Source organism: Geotrypetes seraphini, chromosome 14, assembly GCF_902459505.1.
Source record: "Geotrypetes seraphini chromosome 14, aGeoSer1.1, whole genome shotgun sequence".
NCBI lineage: Eukaryota > Metazoa > Chordata > Amphibia > Gymnophiona > Dermophiidae > Geotrypetes > Geotrypetes seraphini.
The window spans coordinates 27597016-27619789 of NC_047097.1; the positions used below are offsets into that span (position 1 = coordinate 27597016).

General features: G+C 44.4%; 1 protein-coding gene across 4 annotated transcripts in view; it reads left to right on the forward strand.

Annotated features, from left to right (window-relative positions):
* Positions 1-22774, forward strand: part of CKMT1A (creatine kinase, mitochondrial 1A) — a 105916-nt gene that overhangs the window by 13670 nt on the left and 69472 nt on the right. For 2 of the 4 annotated variants that reach the window (XM_033919871.1, XM_033919872.1), the window contains exon 2: positions 12897-13120. In XM_033919871.1, the coding sequence (XP_033775762.1) occupies positions 12969-13120 (152 nt within the window). In that variant the 5' untranslated portion in view covers positions 12897-12968. The other 2 variants (XM_033919874.1, XM_033919870.1) reach the window with 2 other exon arrangements.

Below are 22774 nucleotides of genomic sequence, written 5' to 3' on the forward strand. Positions count from 1 at the left end.
AGCCGCCTGACCCCGAGTGGAATGAGCCTTGAGAAACTCCGGAACAGGCTGCTGTTTCAGAAGATAAGCGGAAGCAATCGTCTCCTTGATCCAGCGCGCAATAGTAGCCTTAGAAGCGCCAGCTCCCCGACGAGGACCAGCCAGGAGGACAAAGAGATGATCGGACTTCCGGAATTCCTGGGTCCGCTGCACATCAGAGCGAAGGACCCGACCGACATCCAACTTGCGCAGCTGCCGTTGCTCAGAAGAGCCCTCCCGACCACCCAAGACCGGGAGAACCACCGATTGATTGACATGAAAAGGAGAAACAACCTTCGGCAGAAAGGAAGGAACAGGCCGCAAGACGACCCGCTCCCTAGACAACTCCAAGAAGGGAGCCCTACAAGAGAAAGCCTGCAGCTCAGAAATACGCCTAGCAGAAGTAATGGCCACCAAAAAGACCGCCTTCAAAGTAAGGTCCTTCAAAGAACAGTCGTCCAAGGGCTCGAAAGGCGGGCGCACCAAAACAGAGAGAACCAGATTAAGATCCCAAGAGGGAACCGAGGGCCGTAGGGGAGGCCTAAGCAACTTGGCCGCCCGCAGAAACCGAATCACATCAGGAAGAGCCGATAAACGCTGACCTGACACCAACCCTCGAAAGGTCGACAGGGCCGCAAGATGAACCCGGAGAGAAGACCAAGCCAGGCCTCTATCCAGGCCATCCTGCAAGAACTCTAGAATGTTAGGCAGAGAAGCGCGAAAAGAGGTCACTCCCCGCGCCCGACACCATTCCTCAAAGAGACGCCAAACCCGCACATAAGCCCGAGAGGTAGAAAGCCTCCGGGACCCCAACAGTGTAGCGATCACCTTGTCTGAATATCCCTTCTTGCTAAGGCGACCCCTTTCAAGAGCCACGCCGTAAGACAGAAGAGAGACGGGTCGAACAAGGGAATGGGACCCTGCATCAGAAGGTCGTCCGAGAGAGGCAGAGGAAGAGGAACCGCCACCAGGTGCCTCACCAGATCCGCATACCACGGACGTCGAGGCCAATCCGGAGCCACCAGCACCACCAAACCCGGATGGTGAACAATGCGAAGAAGCACTCTGCCCACCAGCGGCCAAAGAGGGAACACATACAACAGCCCCTCCGTTGGCCACGGCTGGACCAGAGCATCCAGACCCTCGGCCAGCCCTTCCCTGCGACGACTGAAGAAGCGGGGCACTTTGGCGTTGCCACTCGTGGCCATCAGGTCCATCAGGGGCTGCCCCCAATCTTGCACTATCAACCGAAACGCTCCGGCGCCGAGAAACCACTCTCCTGGATCCAGGAAGTGACGACTGAGGAAGTCTGCCTGAACATTTTCTACCCCGGCTATATGAGAAGCCGAGAGGTCCAGAAGATGGGACTCCGCCCAAACCATGAGCCGAGCCGCCTCCTGCGCCACAGGAGTGCTCTTGGTGCCCCCCTGACGATTGACATAAGCCACCGCCGTGGCATTGTCCGACAGGACTCTGACCGACTTGCCCAGCAAAAGGGAGTGGAAAGCTAACAGCGCCAGCCTGACCGCTCTGGTCTCCAACTCGTTGATCGACCAGGAGGCCTCCTCCGCGGACCAGGTGCCCCGAGCTGAGTGGCCCATAAACTGAGCCCCCCAACCGAGGAGACTCGCATCCGTAAGGAGCACCGTCCACTGCGGGAGATCCAGACCCACCCCCTGAACCAGGTGAGGGGTCCGGAGCCACCAGCGCAGACTGCAGCGCGCCAAGCCTCGCAGGGGAACCGGAACATCCAAATCTTGCCTCCGGGGAGACCACCTCCGGAGCAGAGCATACTGAAGAGGACGCATGTGGGCCCGCGCCCACCTCACCACGTCCAGGGACGCCGCCATTGACCCCAGGACTTGGAGGAAATCTCGCGCCCGAGGACCCCGGGACGCCAAAAGCAGGCGAATCTGAGATTGCAATTTGCTCACCCGGGCCTCTGGAAGGAAGACCTTCCCCAAGGAGATGTCGAACATAACCCCAAGGCACTCCAGACGCTGAGCCGGGACCAACCGACTCTTGGAAAGGTTGACCACCCAGCCCAGCGACCGGAGAAACTCCACCACCCGAGCCGTAACCCGGGAGCTCTCCTGCAACGACTTTGCCCGAATCAACCAGTCGTCCAGGTAGGGGTGAACCAGGATGCCCACCGACCGCAAGGCTGCCGCGACGACCACCATTACCGTGGTGAACGTCCGAGGAGCCGTGGCCAGACCAAAGGGAAGCGCACAGAACTGAAAGTGCCGCCCCAAGATCGCAAAGCGAAGGAAGTGCTGATGAGAGGCCCGAATTGGAACCTGCAAGTAGGCCTCCGTCAGATCGAGAGACGTAAGAAACTCCCCCGGCTGAACCGCCAGAATGACCGACCGCAGCGTTTCCATGCGGAAAGACGGAATCTTGAGAGCTCTGTTGACCCCTTTCAAATCCAGGATGGGCCGAAAGGTCCCCTCCTTTATGGCCACCACAAAGTAAATGGAGTACCTGCCGGTGCCCCACTCCGTAGGGGACACCGGCACCACTGCCTCGAGATCTAGCAAACGCTGAAGGGTCTGACGAAAAGCCTGCGTCTTCCATGGAGTCTGACATGGAGAAGCGAGGAAAAGGTCCGGCAGAGAGCGGGTAAACTCCAGAGCGTAACCGTCCCGCACCACCTCAAGGACCCACTGATCGGACGCGATCTCGGCCCATTTGGGGAAAAATTTGCGCAGCCGGGCCCCCACCGGAACCAAAGGGGGCGCCGGCAAGGAGTCATTGCGCAGGACGGGAAGCGGGGGAACCGGCGGAGGGATTCCCTGCCCCCCGACGGGCCCCCCGAAAGGGCTGCATGCGCTGGAAGAACCGACCCCGGGAAAAACCCTGAGCCGGGAAAGAAGCAGCCCCACGCCCCGGGCGATACTTGCGAAATTCCCGCAAACGCCCCCGGGCAGCCCCACACCTAGACGCAGGGCGGGCACGGTCCTCAGGCAGACGGGGCACCTTCGAGTCCGTCAGAGTCTGAATCAACTCATCTAATTCCTCTCCAAACAAAAAGACCCCCTAAAGGGAACTTTAGTAAACTTAGCTTTGGACGCAGAATCCGCCGCCCAAGCGTGCAGCCACAAAATACGCCGCGCGGCCATGCCATAGACTTAGCCGAAATCCGCACCAAGTCATAAAGAGCATCTGAGAGGAACGAGGCAGCCATCGCAATCTTCGCTACCTCCTGATCCACTAGAGACCAGTCATCAGACTCCCGATCCAGGACACGCTCAGCCCACCGAAACACGGCGCGAGCGACTAGCTCCCCACAAACAGCCGCCTGGACCCCAAAGGCAGAGACATCAAAATCATACTTAAGAAGAGTCTCTAACGCACGCGCCTCCGAGACCCTAAGAGCAGAACCGTCCATAACAGGCACGGCATGCCGCTTAGGAAGTGCCGAGACCACCGCGTTCCCCATTGGCGAAATTAAGGTAGCCCTACCTCCCTCCGGGACGGGATACCCAAGAGCCAAGGCGCACACCAAACGAAACTGCGCCCATAGGCCACTGCGCCAACACAAAATCCCGCAAATCCTGACGCACAGGAAAAGAGCGGGAACCAGGACAGACCCCCTGAAGCAGAGGGGCCCCCATACGCGGGGTCTCCGGCGGCGCCACTGCAAAAATGCAGCACCAAGGAGACCTGCTACACAGGTCTAAAAGCTCATCCCTCTGAATAAAAAAGCGCACCACGGACGCATCTGCTCTGGAAGACGGGAAACCCGCCGCCCCGCTGCCAACAGGCGTCCCCTCTAGAGGATCCTGGAAGCCCGCCAAAGCAGCCAGGTCCTCAACCAGGCCAACACGCTCCTCCGCCCACCAATTCGCAATCCAAGCCCCCCCGCGGGCGCTTGGATGAGGGAGGAGGAAGAGGGGACGCCAAACGAAAAGAGGGAGGCAAAGCCATAGGGGGCGCGGAGGGAAACCCCCCCCGAAACCCCCCAGGCGCACGTGGGACCCCCAAAAGTCCGCACAAAGAAAGAAAATAAATTGGGGGCAAAAAAACCCCTGGGGGTCCCCAGGGACTCCCTGCCCCAGCAGGGGTCCATGCTGAAACCTGCCCCTGTGTTCGCCATACAGGGGGAAGGTCACCTGAGGTTGCAGACAAAATGGAGGGGCCAGACAAAGAAAATGGCGAAGTTCCCGCCAAAAATGCTCCCTCCATGGCCTGTAGCGGCTGAGAAGACTGAACAGTCTCAGCCGCTAAGACAGGCAAGTCGGCATCAGCTGTCAAAAAATCAGCTGAGAGGTAATCCTTCGGGGAATCCCTCCGTGGGCGGTTGTGGAAGACCGGGCTTCCCCACTGCTCCAAGCCGACTCGCGAGGCACCATCGGCGGGGAGCTCTGGGCGCCTGCAGCCGCTGCCGACGGAGCTCCACCACCTCACCGACCCAAACCGCCGAGTTCAGGCCGGCCGCGAGTGCCTCGCGGCTGGACTAAAATTGTGGCCTACTCCCCCGGAGAAGGGCACAATTGCTCCAGACGCGACCTAGCTATAAAAAAGTGCTGGTTACATGAAAAAATACAGTAAAATACAGTTTTCTTAAAGGGAAACAACCCTTCAGACCAGCACTACCTCAGGATTTTTTATTTATTTTTTTTTTTTTACAGAACAGACTCCACAGGCTCTCGAAGCAATATGCCTTGCTTGACTTAGGGGGCAAGGCTTACTGCTGAGGCTCCTCTAAAAAAATGTGGGGAGGTGGAGGAAGTGGGGGGAGGGACCCCGCTCGTGACCCGCCGGGTTTGACACCCCCGAGGTCGGACGGACCCCCAAACAGGGCCCGACCAAGCTCCGTCCGGCCAAAAACAGGGACAATAAACCCCTAAACAAATTCCAACAGCCCTACCAAGAGAGATGGGTACAGATCACTCAACACCTGCTGGAGACTGAAAGAAGACTGAGGGAAATAGAGAAGGGAGGATAGTATATACTGTCCCAAAGTTTTGTTTTCAGTCTCCACCTGCTGGTCATGATTAGATATATACCCATTCGTAAAGTTAACCTCTACAGGTCTGGAGAGTGCTAAAGAATAAGAGGTTAGCTTTCATAAACTACAAAAGATTACAGAAAGAAGAAAACAGGCAAAAATATCTGGAAAAGTTAAGACAGGCTGGTCGTGTAGTCAGGAAATCAAAGATGCAAATTAAGAAAAAAATAGCTGACACGGTAAAACAGGGAGACAAGACATTTTTTAGATATATTAGTGATAGGAAGAAGTGCAAAAGTGGCATTATGAATCTCAAAGGTGAAGGGGAGAAATATGTAGAAGCTGAAAAAGAAAAGGCTGAATAGCTTAACAAATATTGCTGTTCTGTGTTCATAGCTGAAGCACCGGGAGCAGGACCGCAGAAAACAAACAAGAATAAGGATGGAAATGTGGTAGGCCCTGATCGATTTTCAAAGGGTTGTGTTCATGAGGAGCTAGCTAAAATAAAGGTAGATAAAGCGATGGGGCCAGATGGTGTATATCCGAGGGTGCTGAAGGAACTTACGGAAGTTCTGGTGGCTCCTCTGACTGACCTTTTCAATGAGTCTCTAGAGTCAGGAGTGGTACCGGAGGATTGGAGAAGGGAAGATGTGGTCTCTCTACACAAAAGTGGAAGTAAGGAAGAAGTAGGGAATTACAGGCCAGCAAGTCTGACTTCTGTGGTAAGCAAATTAATGGAAACGCTTTTAAAACAGAGAATGGTGAAGTTTCTGGAATCCTATGTATTACAGGATTGGAGGCAACATGGATTCACTAGAGGTAGGTCTTGTCAGACAAATCTGATCAATTTCATTGACTGGGTAACCAGAGAATTGGATAGAGGATGTGCGCTAGATGTGGTTTATTTAGATTTTAGCAAAGCCTTTGACAGTGTTCCACACAGACATCTAATAAATAAACTGAGTGCCCTTGGGTTGGGTCCCAAAGTGACAGGCTGGGTTAGGAACTGGTTGAGTGGAAGGCAACAGAGGGTAGTAATCAATGGAGATCGCTCTGAAGAAAGGGATGTTACCAGTGGTGTGCCTCAAGGTTCTGTTCTTGGGCCTGTTCTTTTTAACATTTTTATAAATGATATTGCTGAAGGGATGTCGGGTAAGATTTGTCTCTTTGCGGATGATACCAAAATCTGCAATAGAGTAAACACCCGGATAATGTGAATAACATGAAGAAAGACATGGCGAAGCTTGACGAATGGTCTGAAATTTGGCAGCTAAAATTTAATGCTAAGAAATACATAGTCATACATTTGGGCTGCAAAAACACGAGGGAACGGTACAGTTTAGAGTGTGAGGAACTTATGTGCGTGACAGAAGAGCGGGACTTGGGTATGATTGTATGTGATGTTCTTAAGGTGGCCAAACAGGTTGAAAAGGTGACAGCAAAAGCTAGAAGGATGCAAGGGTGCATAGGAGGAGGTATGGCCAGTAGGAAAAAGGAGTTATTGATGCCCTTGTATAAACTTTGGTGAGACCTCATTTAGAATATTGTGTACAATTCTGGAGGCTGTACCCTCAAAAAGATATAAAAAGGATGGAGTCGGTCCAGAGGAAGGCCACTAAAATGGTGTGTGATCTTCATCATAAGGCCTATGGGGACAGACTTAAAGATCTCAATATGTATACTTTGGAGGAAATGCAGGAGAGGGGAGATATGATAGAGACGATTAAAGACCTACGTGATGTAAATGCACGAGTTGAGTCTCTTTCATGTGAAAGGAAGCTCTGGAATGAGAGGGCATAGGATGAAGTTAAGAGGTGATAGGCTCAGGAGTAATCTAAGGAAATACTTTTTTACAGAAAGGGTGGTAGATGCGTGGAACAGTCTCCCAGAAGAGGTGGTGGAGACAGAGACTGTGGTTTTAAAATGATCAATAACTACAAATATTTTTTGAACAACAATGTAATCATATAGCAATTTTTTATGGGCCAAGAGGTGGCGCTGTAACTAAAGATAAGATAAGTTTTTCACTTTTTTACTATACAAGAATGAGTTATACAAAGAAAGAAAACTTCAATTTAAATAGAATATGAATAAGTAAATAATATAGCAACAGGTCCAATGAGGATTGTAGTCCAATCATGTTAGACTACTTGATTGGCAGTCTGAAGACCCTTAAAAAATTGCTACATTGTTGTTCAAAATATATTTGTAGTTATTGAGCATTTTGATACCAAGTAGCCACTATTCAGCTAGAGGTTTTAAGCACGAGCCAGCAAGGTAAATGCTCTGATGCTCATAGGAATTTTATGAGCGTCGGAGCATTTACCTTGATGGCTCGTTCTAAAAATCTCTAGCGCTGTTTATTAAAAGTGTTTTCTAAGCTTACATTACCTGAAGTAGGTATGAGCCCTATTTTATCAACATAATTTTACCATGATTAATCAGTCAACTGTATTAGCTCAGTTGGACTATTGTAATTCAGTTTATTGTAGTATTAGTAAAGTTGATTTAAAACGTCTACAACTGATACAGAATACTGCAGCTTGGCTGATTTTTAACAAAAATAAATTTGAACATACCACACCCCTCTTGAGATCACTACATTGGCTTCCTATTCAGTCAAGTTCAAATGTGGCTGTCTAGTTTTGAAAACATTTTATGAGCAATTGGTTGACTCAGTAGAACCATTGCTTTTAAGGGATAGAGGGGTATAGATAGGGAGCTACTGCGCAGGTCCTGGACCTGTTGGGCCGCCGCGTGAGCGGACTGCTGGGCATGATGGACCTCGGGTCTGACCCAGTGGAGGCATTGCTTATGTTCTTATAAGTCTGCCACAACAAAGTGGCCATAGATCTACCTCATAAGATGTCTTTTCCATTGTTTAAAAAAATCTATGTTAAAAAAGCACATTACCATCAATGCAAACCCATTAATGTTGATTTAATGCAAATTGATGAATTTATTTTTTTGTTTGTTTGTTTATATATTTATTGGGATTTATTAACTGCCTTTATGAAGAGATTCACCCAAGGTAGTGTACAGCAGGTATAATTCAACATAAAACTCAAAGTTGTGTGTCATAGATGACTTTAATATTCCGGTTAAACCTGAAGAGTTAGGAGACATGACTTAAGTATGGGGGTTGAAGCAATGTTTTGAGGCCTAGACTCATTACAACTGGTAAATGAGATAATTCATAAGGCAGGAAACGTGCTTGATCTTGTTTTTTTGTCTGAAATATTATGTGAGCTATTAGATGGTAAAGTGAAGCTGAGGGAAATCCCATGGTTGGATTACTTTTATCTGAATTTTATTTTGTCTAGTTTTGAGACCTGGAAAACTCTGGCCCCTGTAATTTCAGTGAGACAAAATTTTGAGGTTAATGATTTGGAAAAGAGCTGGTTGCCGTATCTTGTGGTAGATGCTAATAGATATATTAATGATGATGTTCAGATCTGGAATTCCAAAACAAAGAAAAAAACTGCAGATACGATGTACAGGGTGTAAATCTGATCTTTATTGAAGAAGATCCAGGGGTCCGAAATTTGCATACTAAGGGCATACTAGCAGTTTGTAGTGTGTTGAGCCGCGCTGAATGGCCCATGCTTTACTGAAGTGGATCAATATGCTTGTTATTTAGATAATAAGATTAATGTGGAACTAGGAAATATTTTCATTCCAGAAGTTATTGTGGTTCCAGTTAATGGAATGAAACAGTGGGATACTTTTTGTGAAGTTACAGAGGGGGAGGTGTGTAATGTAGCTAAGAAATTGACACCTACAAGATCTATGCGTGACCCCTGTAATACTCAAGTTGACTGAGGGAGTTGCCTCATTTGTGGCTTCAATTGTGAATAAATCTTTTTTGTTCCTGAGATATGTAAAAAAGCAACAGTGACACCAATACTGAAGAAGAGTGGGTTAGATAGAGAACAAATGGCTAGTTATAGACCTATATTGGTGGTCCCTTTTCTTGGAAAAGTTGAAAAATTAGTGTTATACCAGTTGGAAGAACATGCTCAAGAAGTTGGTTGCTTAGACCCATGTTAATATGGTTTTCATGTGGTACATACTGTGGAATTTTTGCTGCTGTCAGTTATGGATACGTTAAAGAAAGGCTTGGATGGACGATGTTCTTATTGTTTGATCTCCCTTGATGTATCTGGAGCTTTTGATACTGTTAATCTTGCAGTAATGCTTGCTAAATTGAAGAATTTAGGCATACAAGGAATAGTATTCGATTGGTTTACATCTTATTTGACTGGTAGGTCATTTCGTGTCAAGGTGGGACAGAAGGTCTCAGTGAAGAAAACAATTAGTAGAGGTGTGTCTCAGGGGTCAGCCCTGTCAAGTGTTATTGTTTAATATCTACATGGCATCTCTTGGGCAGGTTTTCCGGGATCTGGGAGTTCATTACACTATTTTTACAGATGACATCCTGTTTTTCTTTCCTATTGATAGTGATCTTGAGAAAAAAATTGAATGAATGTATGACTCAGTTTTGTGAATGAATGTCCCAACATGATTTGAAGTTGAATGTGAACTGAACAGAATTTATGATAGTAGAGAGAAAGGATGAAGCTAATGGGAGAGAGAGTGTTCATATTATGGGTAAAAGATCATATTACAGTGTTGAGTGTCTGCTTAGACTCGGCTTTATCTATGGGAAAACAAATTGGGTGTATTATATAGAAAGGTAATGCCCAACTTTGTATGTTGTGTGTAGGCTAAAACCATTTTTGAATATGTATGATTTTCAAACTGTGTCCCAATCTCTGCTTTTGACAAGGTTGGACTACTGTAATTCCTTGTTTCTGGGCTTGTCTAAAATGAAATTGAAGGTTTTTCAGGTGCTTATGAATTCTGTAGCTAGGGTGATTAGTGGGGTAACGAGGGCAGCCCATATAACCCCCACATTGAAAAGCTTGCACTAGCTGCTGATTGAGCAAAGAATTCAGTTTAGAGTGTTGTCCCTGGTACATCAAATAGTATATCAAACCATGCCACTCTGGTTTCAAGTTCAAGTTTCAAGTTTTATTTAAAATGTGATAGAAATGCGTATATAAAAATTTTTATAAGCGATTTACAATATAAAATATGCATTTAAGACCTATAAATGAGACACACACCTTGACAAACTTGAGGGTGAGGAAAAGGGTAGAACTAGAATTTGTCAAGCAAAGCACATAGATAGGGAAGAATATAAGGGGGAGGGGGGAATTAAGAACTGCCTAAAGATGTGAGTTATAACTAAATGTAACCAAGCAATGAATGTGAGAAGAAGAGCAGATGTTGCAGAATGATAGAGAAAACTTTTGAGTGAACCTTTCTTGCTCTCTAATATAGTTTCCTCTCTATGGGAGATTTATAAACCTCCAAGGGCACTACGATCTGAGGGGGAAATGAAATTGGCAGCATTGACAGCTGATAATATAAGATATGTGGCAACTCAATTCCAAATGTTTTCCATTGCCGGAATATCATACTGGAACAGTCATACTGGGCAATTAAGATTATGTGCAGATCATAGCTTTAAGAAGATGTTGAAAACCAAACATATTTCTGATCTGTCTTTCCTACAATTGTTGGCCATTTCTTATATTCTTTTAATATGTTATTGAAGGATTTGCAAATTTGATTTTTATATGTGTTGATGATGTCGCACTGTTTTTTGTTTTTCTTGCTTTGTATATGTTTAATTAGAAACGGCTGTGGCTCCAGGTGGTATATTAGGTTTTTAAATAAATAAATACATAATACAAACACTTGCATTAACACTAAGGTCTTTCACCCCTATAGAAATGATAAACAGTAGTAGAAGTAGTAGTGGTAAGGCACTTTAATAAATAAATTTATTTATTTTTAGTATTTATATACCACTTACAGCCCACGTGGTTTACATTCAGGTATTCAGTCCTAATATATTTTAGTGAAAAATGAAAAAAGGCTTAATATAAAAATATTTTAGTACATGTCATTACAGTTCCCCCTTCGCAGTCGCGGATTCAGCAATTGCGATTTCGATTATTCATGATTTTTAGTGTGCTGGCTCCTCCCCCCAAATTACAGTACAGTAGGCATTTTGCAAGTGCAATCTGTCCTCTGGCAGCTTCAGACCGTCAATGTTTCTGGCCTCCTCCCTCAACTTTTTAAACTTTCTCATATGTTATTCGTGGTTTTATTATATTCTCAATGGTTTTTAACAGAAAACTGTGAATAACATATGAGAAAGTTATTTGTGTTTTTTCTGTATTCGCTGGCCTGGTCATCCCTAATCAATATGGAGGGGGAACTGTAGGGGTTTTTTAAATTATAGAAGCATGATGTAGGAGGGGGCCGCTGTAAAGTCCTCAGCCCAACCAACAAAGTTGGGGCAGTCTCCATGGAGGGCTTTAAACATACTTAGGGCTCCTTTTACTAAGCTGCGATAGCGTTTTTAGCGTGTGCAGAATTTTAGCGCACATTAAACCCGCGCTACGCAGCTAGAACTAACGCCAGTTCAATGCTGGCGTTAGCATCTAGCGCGTGCAGCAATTTATCACGTGCTAAAACTGCTAGCGCAGCTTAGTAAAAGGAGCCCTTAGTCCTGCAATTTTCCACTTTGTTCCTTCTGTATTTTTCCAACAGAACAAAACAAAAAAAAAAAAAGGAAAATCACTGGACTAATAGGTTGATGGAGACTGCCCTGACTTTATTGGTTTACAGCCAGTATGGAGTTTGCAGCCAAAATCTGAATAACTATGTTTTTCTGTTTTAATTCATAGGGACCATAAATCAAGCCATTATTAACAGTAAAGCAGTAAAAGAAACATAAAGTTAAATTTAAAGATAAAATCCATAACTGTCCAAACAAATTTAGTAAGTACTAAGACAAAGTGCCTCCGGTGCTGATCGCCTTTCCTGCCCTCCAGGCTATGGGCAAAGGTCGCTGTCCAGGTCCGGAGGTGCTGATACACAAAATGTGTTTTTGAGTCTAGAAGTTAGGAGGCTTTTTAAGCTAGGCTTTTTCTTTCGCTGCTGCTATTGCTGTCCTTCTGCTCTCCTGTTCTTACTGTTTCATGTGCCCTTGTCTTGTCCTATTTCACCTGCTTTTCTAATTCCGGCCCCTTTTGCCGATTTTGCACTTGCTGCTTACATCCGGTACTATTCGTATTCTCTGGCTTAACTGATCTCTGTCCTTAAATCCAATTCAATTAGACTCTCTGTCTGAATTCCTCTATTAAAGAACGGTGGCCGAATTTAACTGTGTTCCTGGTATGCTCCTCATTCCTCTTCCTGTCCCTTTTCCTTTAAATCCCTCCCAATTTTTCACCCTACCCCACCTCTTCTCTTAGATCAAAAGGTTTGCGCCTGGTGCCCGTCTGCCTCCCTAAATCAGATCCATGCCGCAGCCTCAATTAAACAACCAGATAGACAACGACACGCCGCTGTCACTAACAGAACATTGCACTACAGGCTTTCCCTGTGTACTGCAGCATGCTGTGTGCAGACAAATAAATCAATACATGTTAAAACACAGAGAGAGAGAGAGAGAGAGGGAGGAGAGAGAGAAGACAGAGAGAGAGAGAGAAAAGGCTATCGCCATAGCAGTTGTGTAGCTGGTATATGATCTAAATTCGTAGTGCTGTCTGCGTGTACTACAATGGGGAAGTCTCTTGAGTAGTAGCTCTCCCAGTCTTACAGCTGATTGAATGCTGTTTTTTGTCCTGTGATCGGCTCAGAGAGAGAGATTGGTGGGAGTTTGCTGCTCTGGGACTGCACCGGAGGCACTAGGGGCTGGCTATTTGCAAACGTAGATCTGACCTTCTTGCGTCTTGTAATGTGTTGGTAGTTTTCATTCGCATCACGTCCTCCCTTCCAGTCTGATTTTCCCTCCCTAACGCAGACTTATTCTCTGCTTGTCTTATCTTTGCTATTGTTGCAGGGATTATTCTCTTATTTTTCACTCTCTTACGTATCGGTGGAATTCTGTTTTGGAGCCTGATTCCCAGCGAAGATGGCCAGCACCTTTTCTAGGGTTCTCTCCAGCCGAAAATCCAGCGGACTCTTGGCCATGGTCGGAGCTGGGACGGTAGCTGCTGGATTCCTCCTAACCAGGGACGGAGTCAGTGCCGACACAGAAAGGAGGAGAAGACTCTACCCACCGAGGTAAATTATTTATTATTTTATTTGGCTCTAGCTCACTTTTTCAGTAGTAGCTCAAGGCCAGATGATATCCAGGTGCATAATATGTATATAGGCTTTGTAACGACATTCGAAAATGAATAGTGAGAAAAGATCCATCCATCCTTTTTTTTTTCTTCTTTCTTTTCTTTAAATTATATTTCCTTCCCTTTTTGTGTTTTTAAATTGTAAGCCATTCTGGTGGTTCTGGAAGGACAGTATATAAATCTTTTAATAAACATAATTTTTTGTACATTTGCGGGCCTCACGTCAAATTGGCGTTAATTTATTTGGAAAATGTCTATTTTTTTAAATGTATCTAATCGATTAATTTTTTAACGCCCTGTTTAAATGAATGACTTTTCTATTACTCTGAGAGGCATGACTGCACTGCAGTAATACAAGCATTTTAATTTCCAGTGGGGAGGGGCAATGAATACATGCAACCCACCCCCCCTTTTACTAGGTGATGGAAGAGCAACCATTTATATAAGAAATTGCTTTCAAGAGTCCTTACTGAATAGTGCGTAATTTGGAAAATGGCCAGCTAAGGGCAGGTAGAAATGAAGTGTGTACACTGCTGGAGAGGTCCACTGCGGGTACTCAGAAGTCCAATTAATGTTAGGAGGATTGAAACCTTTTCACTGTATTTCTTAGGCTCTTACGGGAGGGGGTTTCCCCCCTACAGTAAATGCTTCCCAATGGATGGATGTACATATTTCTAATTACTGCGCTATAATCAAGCCTATCATTTTCTACTTCTTGGTGTTTTGCTTTCCATTTTTTTCTTTCTGTAATCCCCTCTTCGATGACCTATTGAATACTGCAGAATTCTGCCTGAATACTACGAGGGGGTGCTGAAAAGTTCTCAGCCCAACCAACCAACTTCCTAAATTATGAGCCTTATTTTGCCACTGTAGCTGAAAAGAGTTTTATTTGATTTCATTAAGTGCCAATTTGCAGAAATGAAATTCTATGTTTTGACATTGTTTTAGATCATTCATTGAACCATATCCATGTCATTCTCTTCCTGGCTGGGCTGAGAACTTTTCAGCACCCACTGGTAGTATGAAGACTTTCAGTTTCTGGTAACCAGAGCTGAGATTGTGATGTCATAATGCCTCATTCCACCAATAAAGGCTGACCTCATCAGTGATTTCACAAGGGCTTGATCGTCTTATACTTGGTTCGCTTTTATTACATAAGAGGGGCTGGTGAAAAGTTCTCAGCCCAAGTAACCAACTTCCTAAATTCTGAGCATTATTTTTGCCACTGTAGCTAAAAAGAGTGTTATATTATTTTATTAAGTGCCAATTTGCAGAAACAAAATTCTCTGTTTTTGACATTGTTTCAGATCATTGATTGAACCATGTCCATGTCATTCTCTTCCTGGCTGGGCTGATAACTTTTCAGCACCCCTACTACTGTGTACATCCAATGCCTTGAAAATACTTTAGTATGCTGCACTGGGCAATGCAGAGCAATACCTCCCTACTCTGGCATCTACGTGATAGGAAGAAAGAGGGGGAGGGAGGGAGAAAGGGAAAATCACCCATATTAAAACCTTTCATTGTGTTTGGACTATTTAAGGTAGTTCCTTATTGCAAGCAGACTCATTTTTCTTCACCACAGTAACATAAAGGGCATTAGGGCTGACAAGACATTCTGGCTGATTATGATTAATAAGATCGTCAGCAGGAAATAGACTCGCAGTGGCTCTGAGCTCATCAACACTGCACTGTGAAAGAGAGTTAATAGGTTCTCAGCAGCAGGTCATCCATTTCTTGAATTTAGTACAATTGGTATTAAGGAAGTATTTAATTTCTCTTTCTTGTCTTTTTTTTTTTTTAATTTACATTTGCTAAGGAGGTCAGTTATTTTTTGCCTACTGAAAGAACCCTCAGAAAAGGACTGTCTGTAAAAGCAATTATCTTGTTAATCCGGATTAAATCGGGCAGTAATGCAGATAAGACAAGACAATAGTCTGCGGAATTACTTCACAGAAAGCAATCTGGCTAGTCAGTGGAACACATTAACAAATACAGAGAGAGGCACAGACTGCTTTCAGGAAATGAAAGACTCTATGCCCTAGTGGTATTCAGAGTAAAATGCTAATGAGGCAACTCGTAAATATGCAAGAAATCACCGACCTCAGTAAGAAAGGTCTCATGGAAATCACATGCAAAAGGAGGAATTTTTGCAATTTATATATGTTAGTGAAGAAAACTCAGGCCTTTGAGCCTGGATCATCTTCTTCTTCCCACCGGCATACATGGTAACAGAGAAAAAGTCTTATAAGGCAATTTTACAAATTGGAATCTCAGTCTAGGTGCCTCGTATTGAGGGGCACTTCTGATATGGCAACTAAGTCCGAATTTGGACGTTTTGTGAAATATGTCCAAAAATCAGGTAGAAAAGATGGTCATTTTCAAAACTGCAAAACATCTTTTTTTTTTTTTTTTTTCAAAAATGATCTTTCTAAACATGTTCATCCTTAGTGAGTTTATCCTTTTGACCATTGAGGGAAGTAAATAAATATTGCACTAACATATGAGCACAGGGTGTGTATGAAGATTTTTTCCTGCAGAACTGCTTGGAGTTTCAATAAATATTTATTCATGAGTGGAGGTGGAGCGACAAGTAACCACACATTTACAGATAAGTGCTTCAGCTCTAATTATCTGTATTAACAACATAAGTTTGATGTGAATGGGATTAAAGAAAGGATCACTGAAGTGTGGTGAGGGCCCCCAATTAATTCTTTTGTGGCTCAAGTGCAGGAGAATTGGATTCTGAACGCTTTATACACATAGAATTTATATATTATCATTTATTGTGGAAATTTTCCCATATTCTGTTTTTTTCTTAAAAAAACAGGTCCAAGAACTGAACCTTGGGGACTGGGTAACATGCAGACCCCATGGACCTCGCGGATCTTAACTGTGTGCCCTTAAAAATCTGCTCATCTTGGGGGTGAGCAGGATCTGTGAGGTCGGTGGGAGTTAAAATGAGGATTTCCGTGGACCCCACGTCACAGCCACTTTCTTTTTAAAGCCGTGCACTTTAGCTGCGCAGGATCCGTGGAGCCTCAAGATAGAAGGCACTTGAGACACTGGGGTGCAGAAAAGCTGGGCACAACAAAAGGAAGAACTAGGATGAAACTCTGGTATTCAGTACCAGCAATTCAACCACCCACAGAAAAGAAGTCAGCAAAGGTAGAAGTTAAAAAGAGGATCTCGCGAACCTCCACAGAACTAAAAGTAGCCATGGCGTGGGGTCCACAGGGATACTCGTTTTTTAACTTCTGTGGACCTCAAAGATCCCGTTCATTCCACAGACCCTTGTTTTAACTCCTATGGACCTCAATGATTCTGCTCACCCCCAAGATGAGCAGATTTTTAATGGAATGCGGTTAAGATCTGCGAGGTCCGCATTTTACCCAGTTCCCGAACCTTGCAGCACACCACTAGTAACATCCATTTTCACAGAGTGAGCTCCATTTACCACTACCTTCTGTTGCCTTCCAATCATTCAGTTCCTAGCCCAACCAATTACTTTAGGGCCAATACCGTGGACATTCGGTTTATTTATTAGACACCTGTGTGGAACACTGTCAAAGGCTTTGCTAAAATCCAAATGCATCACATCTAGCGCACTGCTTCTATCTAATTCTCTGGTCACCCAGTCACAGAAATAGATCAGATTTGTCTGCCTCTAGTGAATCCATGTTACCTTGGGTCCTGTAATCTATTGGATTTCGGAAACGTCACTATTCTCTATTTTAAATGCATTTCCATTAATTTACTTACCACAGAAGTCAGACTTACTGGTCTGCAGTTCCCTACCTTTTCCTTACTTCTGCTCTTGTGGAGAGGGTCCACATCTGCCTTTCTTCAGGCCTCCGGTACCACTCCCGACTCTAGAGATGCATTGAAAATCACAGTCAGTGGAGCCACCAGAACTTCCCTAAATTCCTTCAGTACCCTTGAATGTAACTATCCACCCCCGTTGCTTTGTCCACTTTTAGTTTAGCTAGCTCCTCGTGGAAACAGTCCTCTGAAAATCATTGAGGCCAAATTCTCCAAAAAGCATCCTGAAGTTAGGCAGCAGTAGGCATACTTTCGCCACCTAATGAACCAATCAGGATGCATATTTTTTTGAATAAATGCAGGCGCCTGTTTGGTGCCTATGGAGGCACATAGGGATGCCTAAGGCCAGTATCGGTGTGATTTGTGCTGGAAGTAGCCTCAGGTATCCATAGGCACCCCATGCGCCTTCATAGATGTGAGACGGCCTTAAATGTAGGCCTTTAAAATGGTGGCCTACATTTAAGGTGCCTATGCTGAAAAAAGATGTGATTCTGCATGTGGTGTCCGCCAGTGATTGATGTGTATAATAAGGGTGGGCGAAGGGGGCAGTACACCCTGGGCACGGTCTTCCTAAGGGTGTGTCACCCTTCCTCCTCTCTGTCCCCCCCCACTCCTCGCCACGTGCCCCTTGCCTTCCCCCGTACCTTTTTTACTTCCCCGGTGTGAGGTTACTGCTCGAATCGACATCTACGCTCTCTCTGATGTCACTTCCGGGACCCGCACCTAGGAAGTGATATCAAAAGGGTGAGACAATGCCGACGAGGGCATGCAGCTCACGTTGGAGAAGCTAAAAAGGGAAGGGGATGTGTGCGCGGCAGGGTGGGTGGGGGAAGGGCGCCGCTCATCTTTACTACACCGCTGTATGGCAGGCATCGCTTCTAGAATCAGGCCCTGAGGGTCTGCTACACCTCCATTCCTACTTGTGTTTCTCTTTTGTGGTCCTGCTCGCAGCCCTTCAGCTGTTTACATAGAACAGAAATATTTGTTAAGCAATTCAGTCTTAATTTTATCACCTACTACTTATTGCTTCCCTTCACTTTTGAGTCTCACAAGGCCACTTTTGCACTCCTCCCATCACTAACATATTTACGAGAGAAAAGATGTTGTGGCCGTGTTAATTCATTCTTCATAAAACAAAAACATAAAAGAAAAAAAACAATACCTTTTTTTTGGACTATCTTATTGTAGTTCATGATTAGCTTTCTTTCCCACTACAAAGGAATTGAAACTGCTTTGTCACCTCTTTGTCTCCAACTATCATTGAAATGCTTTCATGTTTCCCTTATACATACTGACATTGGATTAATCAGAACAATCAGAACTGGACAGATACCAGATGACTGGAAGATAGCGAACGTCACGCCAATTTTCAAAAAGGGATCAAGAGGAGAACCGGGCAACTACAGACCTGTGAGCCTTACGTCTGTCCCTGGAAAGATGGTTGAAGCACTGATCAAGGATAGCATAGTCCGGCACTTAGATATACACGAATTGCTGAAACCCAGTCAACATGGGTTCAGGAAAGGGAAATCATGTTTAACGAATTTGCTTCAATTTTTTGAGACCGTGAACAAGCAAATTGATAGTGGAATGCCGGTGGACATAATATATTTGGACTTCCAGAAGGCATTCGACAAAGTTCCGCATGAAAGACTTCTCAGGAAACTACAATGCCATGGAATAGAGGGAGATATACACAGGTGGATAGGCAAATGGCTGGAAAACAGGAAGCAGAGAGTGGGCATAAATGGGAAGTTCTCAGACTGGGAGAAAGTGACTAGTGGTGTGCCCCAGGGCTCGGTACTTGGGCCGATCCTATTTAACATTTATATCAATGACCTTGAAGACGGAATATCCAGTGAGATCATTAAGTTTGCAGACGACACAAAGCTATGCCGGACAATCAGAACGCAGAAAGATAGCGAAGAACTCCAGAGCGACTTGTATCAGTTAGAGAAATGGGCAGAGAAATGGCAGATGAAGTTCAACGTGGAGAAATGCAAAGTAATGCATTTAGGCAGTAAGAATAAGGAACACGAGTATAGAATGTCAGGAGCAACTCTGGGTAAGAGCGAACAAGAAAGGGACCTGGGTGTACTGATAAATAGGACCCTGAAGCCGTCGGCACAATGTGCGGCAGCGGCAAAGAAAGCGAACAGAATGTTAGGAATGATAAAGAAAGGAATCACGAGCAGATCGGAGAAAGTCATAATGCCGCTTTATAGAGCAATGGTCAGACCACACTTGGAATACTGTGTCCAACATTGGTCTCCCAAACTAAAGAGGGATATAAAACTGCTGGAGAGGGTGCAGAGACGAGCAACGAAGCTAATAAGAGGTATGGAGAACTTGGAATATGAGGAACGACTCAAGAAACTAGGACTGTTCTCCCTTGAGAAGAGGAGGCTGCGAGGGGACATGATAGAGACGTTCAAAATACTGAAAGACATCGATAAAATAGAGCAGAAAAACAAATTATTTACACTGTCCAACGTGACACGGACAAGAGGACATGGTTTAAAGCTAAGGGGGGACAAGTCCAGGACAAATGTCAGGAGGTTCTGCTTTACGCAGCGAGTGGTGAACGCCTGGAATGCTCTTCCACAGGAGGTTATTAAGGAATCCACTATGCTAGGATTCAAAGGCAAATTAGATGCACATCTCCTTATGAGAGGCATAGAGGGATATGGGTGGTAAAACTACATCAGGTGTATACCTGACTGGGCCTCCGCGTGTGCGGATCGCCGGACTCGATGGACCATGGGTCTGATCCGGTGATGGCAGTTCTTATGTTCTTATGTTCTTATTTGTTTACACTGGACAACAAAGTTTTTGCTTCTTCAACACTTTCAGGTGTGTCTTACAAATTTTTTGGCTGCTGATCACAAAAACCACATTTAAAATTATGTATCACATAATGTTTTAACAAAAAAGTATATTTTTACAATTTCTTCTTATACTTTCAGGCTAACGCAATTAATTCTTAGTCTAATTCTTAATATAGTCCTATTGCTCACGTTATACCTTGTTGGATATAGTGTGGGCATGTCCAGGCATACATTCAAGGCAGGTTGCATAATGTCCATGGAAATGATGCAGTCTGGGCATGCCTGGGCATGCATGTATGTGGGTTTGATGGATGCTGCCTGAAAAGGCTATATAAAAGCAGTTTGCATACAGAGATAATCTTCATTACGTGTCTGTCAGTTCGGATGTATTTTGATGCTTCAAGGCATAGAATTATCTATGTAAGTAACTTAATTAGTAAGCCAGTTAATAATTAATTGTTATTGGACAGTTTGTGACAGCAGAAAGTCTCACCGATGTCGCAACAGCTGTGATACATTCTGCTACATCTGTGTTGAGTTCACGCTTAAGCCTCAAAGACGCACCATGACTCAGTTTGTTAAGAAAGCATATGAGCTGTACTTTGGTTGCAAGATTGGTAATCAAGACAAACCATGGGCTCCTCACATTTGTTGTGCAAGATGTGCCATCAATCTTAGAGCTTGGCTCCAAGGTACTCGGAAGTCAATACCATTTGCTATCCCAATGATATGGCGAGAACAGAAGGATACTTGACAGACAGTTACTTCTGTCTGACAAATGTGTCTGGTTTCTCTGGTAAAAATAAGAACTCAATTGAATACCCCAATCTTCCTTCAGCCATGAGACCACTGCCTCATGATGAAAGTCTTCTGGTACCGAAGCCATCATAGAAATGGACCTTAAACGAAACCAACAAATAATCTGCAATGCACCAGCCAAGCACTGACATTGAAGGGTTGTCCACAGCTTTGGGTTGTACACATGACCCACAGAAGCAGTGTCTTTTTATTGGTTCATCAGTGTTAAGCTTCAAGGCTGTTTTGTTACTTCCCCGGTGTGAGGTTACTGCTCGAATCGACATCTATGCTCTCTCTGATGTCACTTCCGGGACCCGCACCTAGGAAGTGATATCAAAAGGGTGAGACAATGCCGACGAGGGCATGCAGCTCACGTTGGAGAAGCTAAAAAGGGAAGGGGATGTGTGCGCGGCAGGGTGGGTGGGGGAAGGGCGCCGCTCACCTTTACTACACCGCTGTATGGCAGGCATCGCTTCTAGAATCAGGCCCTGAGGGTCTGCTACACCTCCATTCCTACTTGTGTTTCTCTTTTGTGGTCCTGCTACCACAATGTCTACCCATCGATGGCAATGTCTACCCATCGATACCTATTGGCTATGCTGCACACATAAAAGAAACATATGGAAAACATGGAACTGCTGTAAAAGCATATCTAATAATAATAATAACAATAATTATTTTCTTATATACCGCCAAAGCCATAGTAGTTTGAGGCGGTTTACAACAAGAGGAGCTGGACAGTCAGCGATAAGTTACAAAGTACAACTGGAACATCTGTGGTGATCTAAATGTAGCTTGGATATATCAAGTACTGTTGTTTTATTTGTGAATGGGACAACCGTGCTCAGGAGTTGCAATACATTCAAAAGAACTGGCCACTCTGTGCCCATTAAAAAAAAAGTTATGGGTAAGATCCCTCACAAATAGTAAAGAAATTCTTTTTTACCCTCAGACACTTCCGGGCAGTTCACCCCTACTTAATATTCAATTATTCCAACTTTTTATTTACTCTTGTACTATTACATCAGATTATTGTTCAGGTTCAAATGAGAAGATTACAATTAATTCAAAATACCGTGGTAAAATTAAACTACGGTGCAAAGAAGTATGTTAGACTTATTCCACTCTTGGTCAAGTAACATTGACTCCTTGTATTTTTTTTCAGGGGGGGAGGGGAGATACATTTTGCACGACACAGTACTAGGCTATATGATGACCAAGCTTCCTCCATAAGTACCAAGCAGGTCCTTCTTCTCCCAGGATGAAATATGCCCCTAAATGCTCCCTGGTCGTGCCCTTCAACTACAAACCGTCAAACGACGTCCCTACTCCCACTTCATACCAACCCACTGGACTCAACTGCCCCCAACGATCACATCTCTTGAAGGTCTCTTCAACTTTAGCAAAGCAATAAAAACATACCTCTTCACCTAACTCCCTTGCCTATGACCGATAGATTACAAAGAAATGTATATTGGTACTAGATCCTTGGTATGTGTCACGTTAGGATAAAAACTTGCATTGAAAAATCTTGCATTGTAACTAAGACAAATTTTTAATTTATTTTATGCAATTATTACAAGTCAGACACTGCTTTGGTAAAGCAGAGTAAATTCCATTATAGAAAAAGGAAATTGTTAACATAAATAGATAATCTTAGGAATAAATCTCTTCCTCAGATCACAACTTTATGATAGAGAAACACCAATAATTTGGGAGAAAATTTTTCAAAAATAAGTTTCAAGAAAAGGCTTAAGCGGACTAAACCTCAGCTATTCCATATTCCTATCTAGTAGTACTGGTCAGTTTCTCGAGATCCAAAAAGGATCTTAAATGTTCCAGAAGGAAGAACACATATCTTACACCCAGATACTTCACTATACATTTGCAGGGTTAAACAAGCAAGAAGGTAGCGCCTAATTTTCTTGTTTCATCTCGCATAAGTAAAAATTCTCTTTGTCTGTCTTGCGTGGACTTTGTTATATCTGGATACATCCATATTTTCTGACCATAGAATGGGGTTATTCCCTTCTTGAAGAAAAGTAACTAAGACAAATTTAACCTGTAAACTGTATATTATGTATGTTAATCTATAACCCATTCTGAGCTCTTTGGGGAGGATGGGAAAGAGAACGAATTAGATA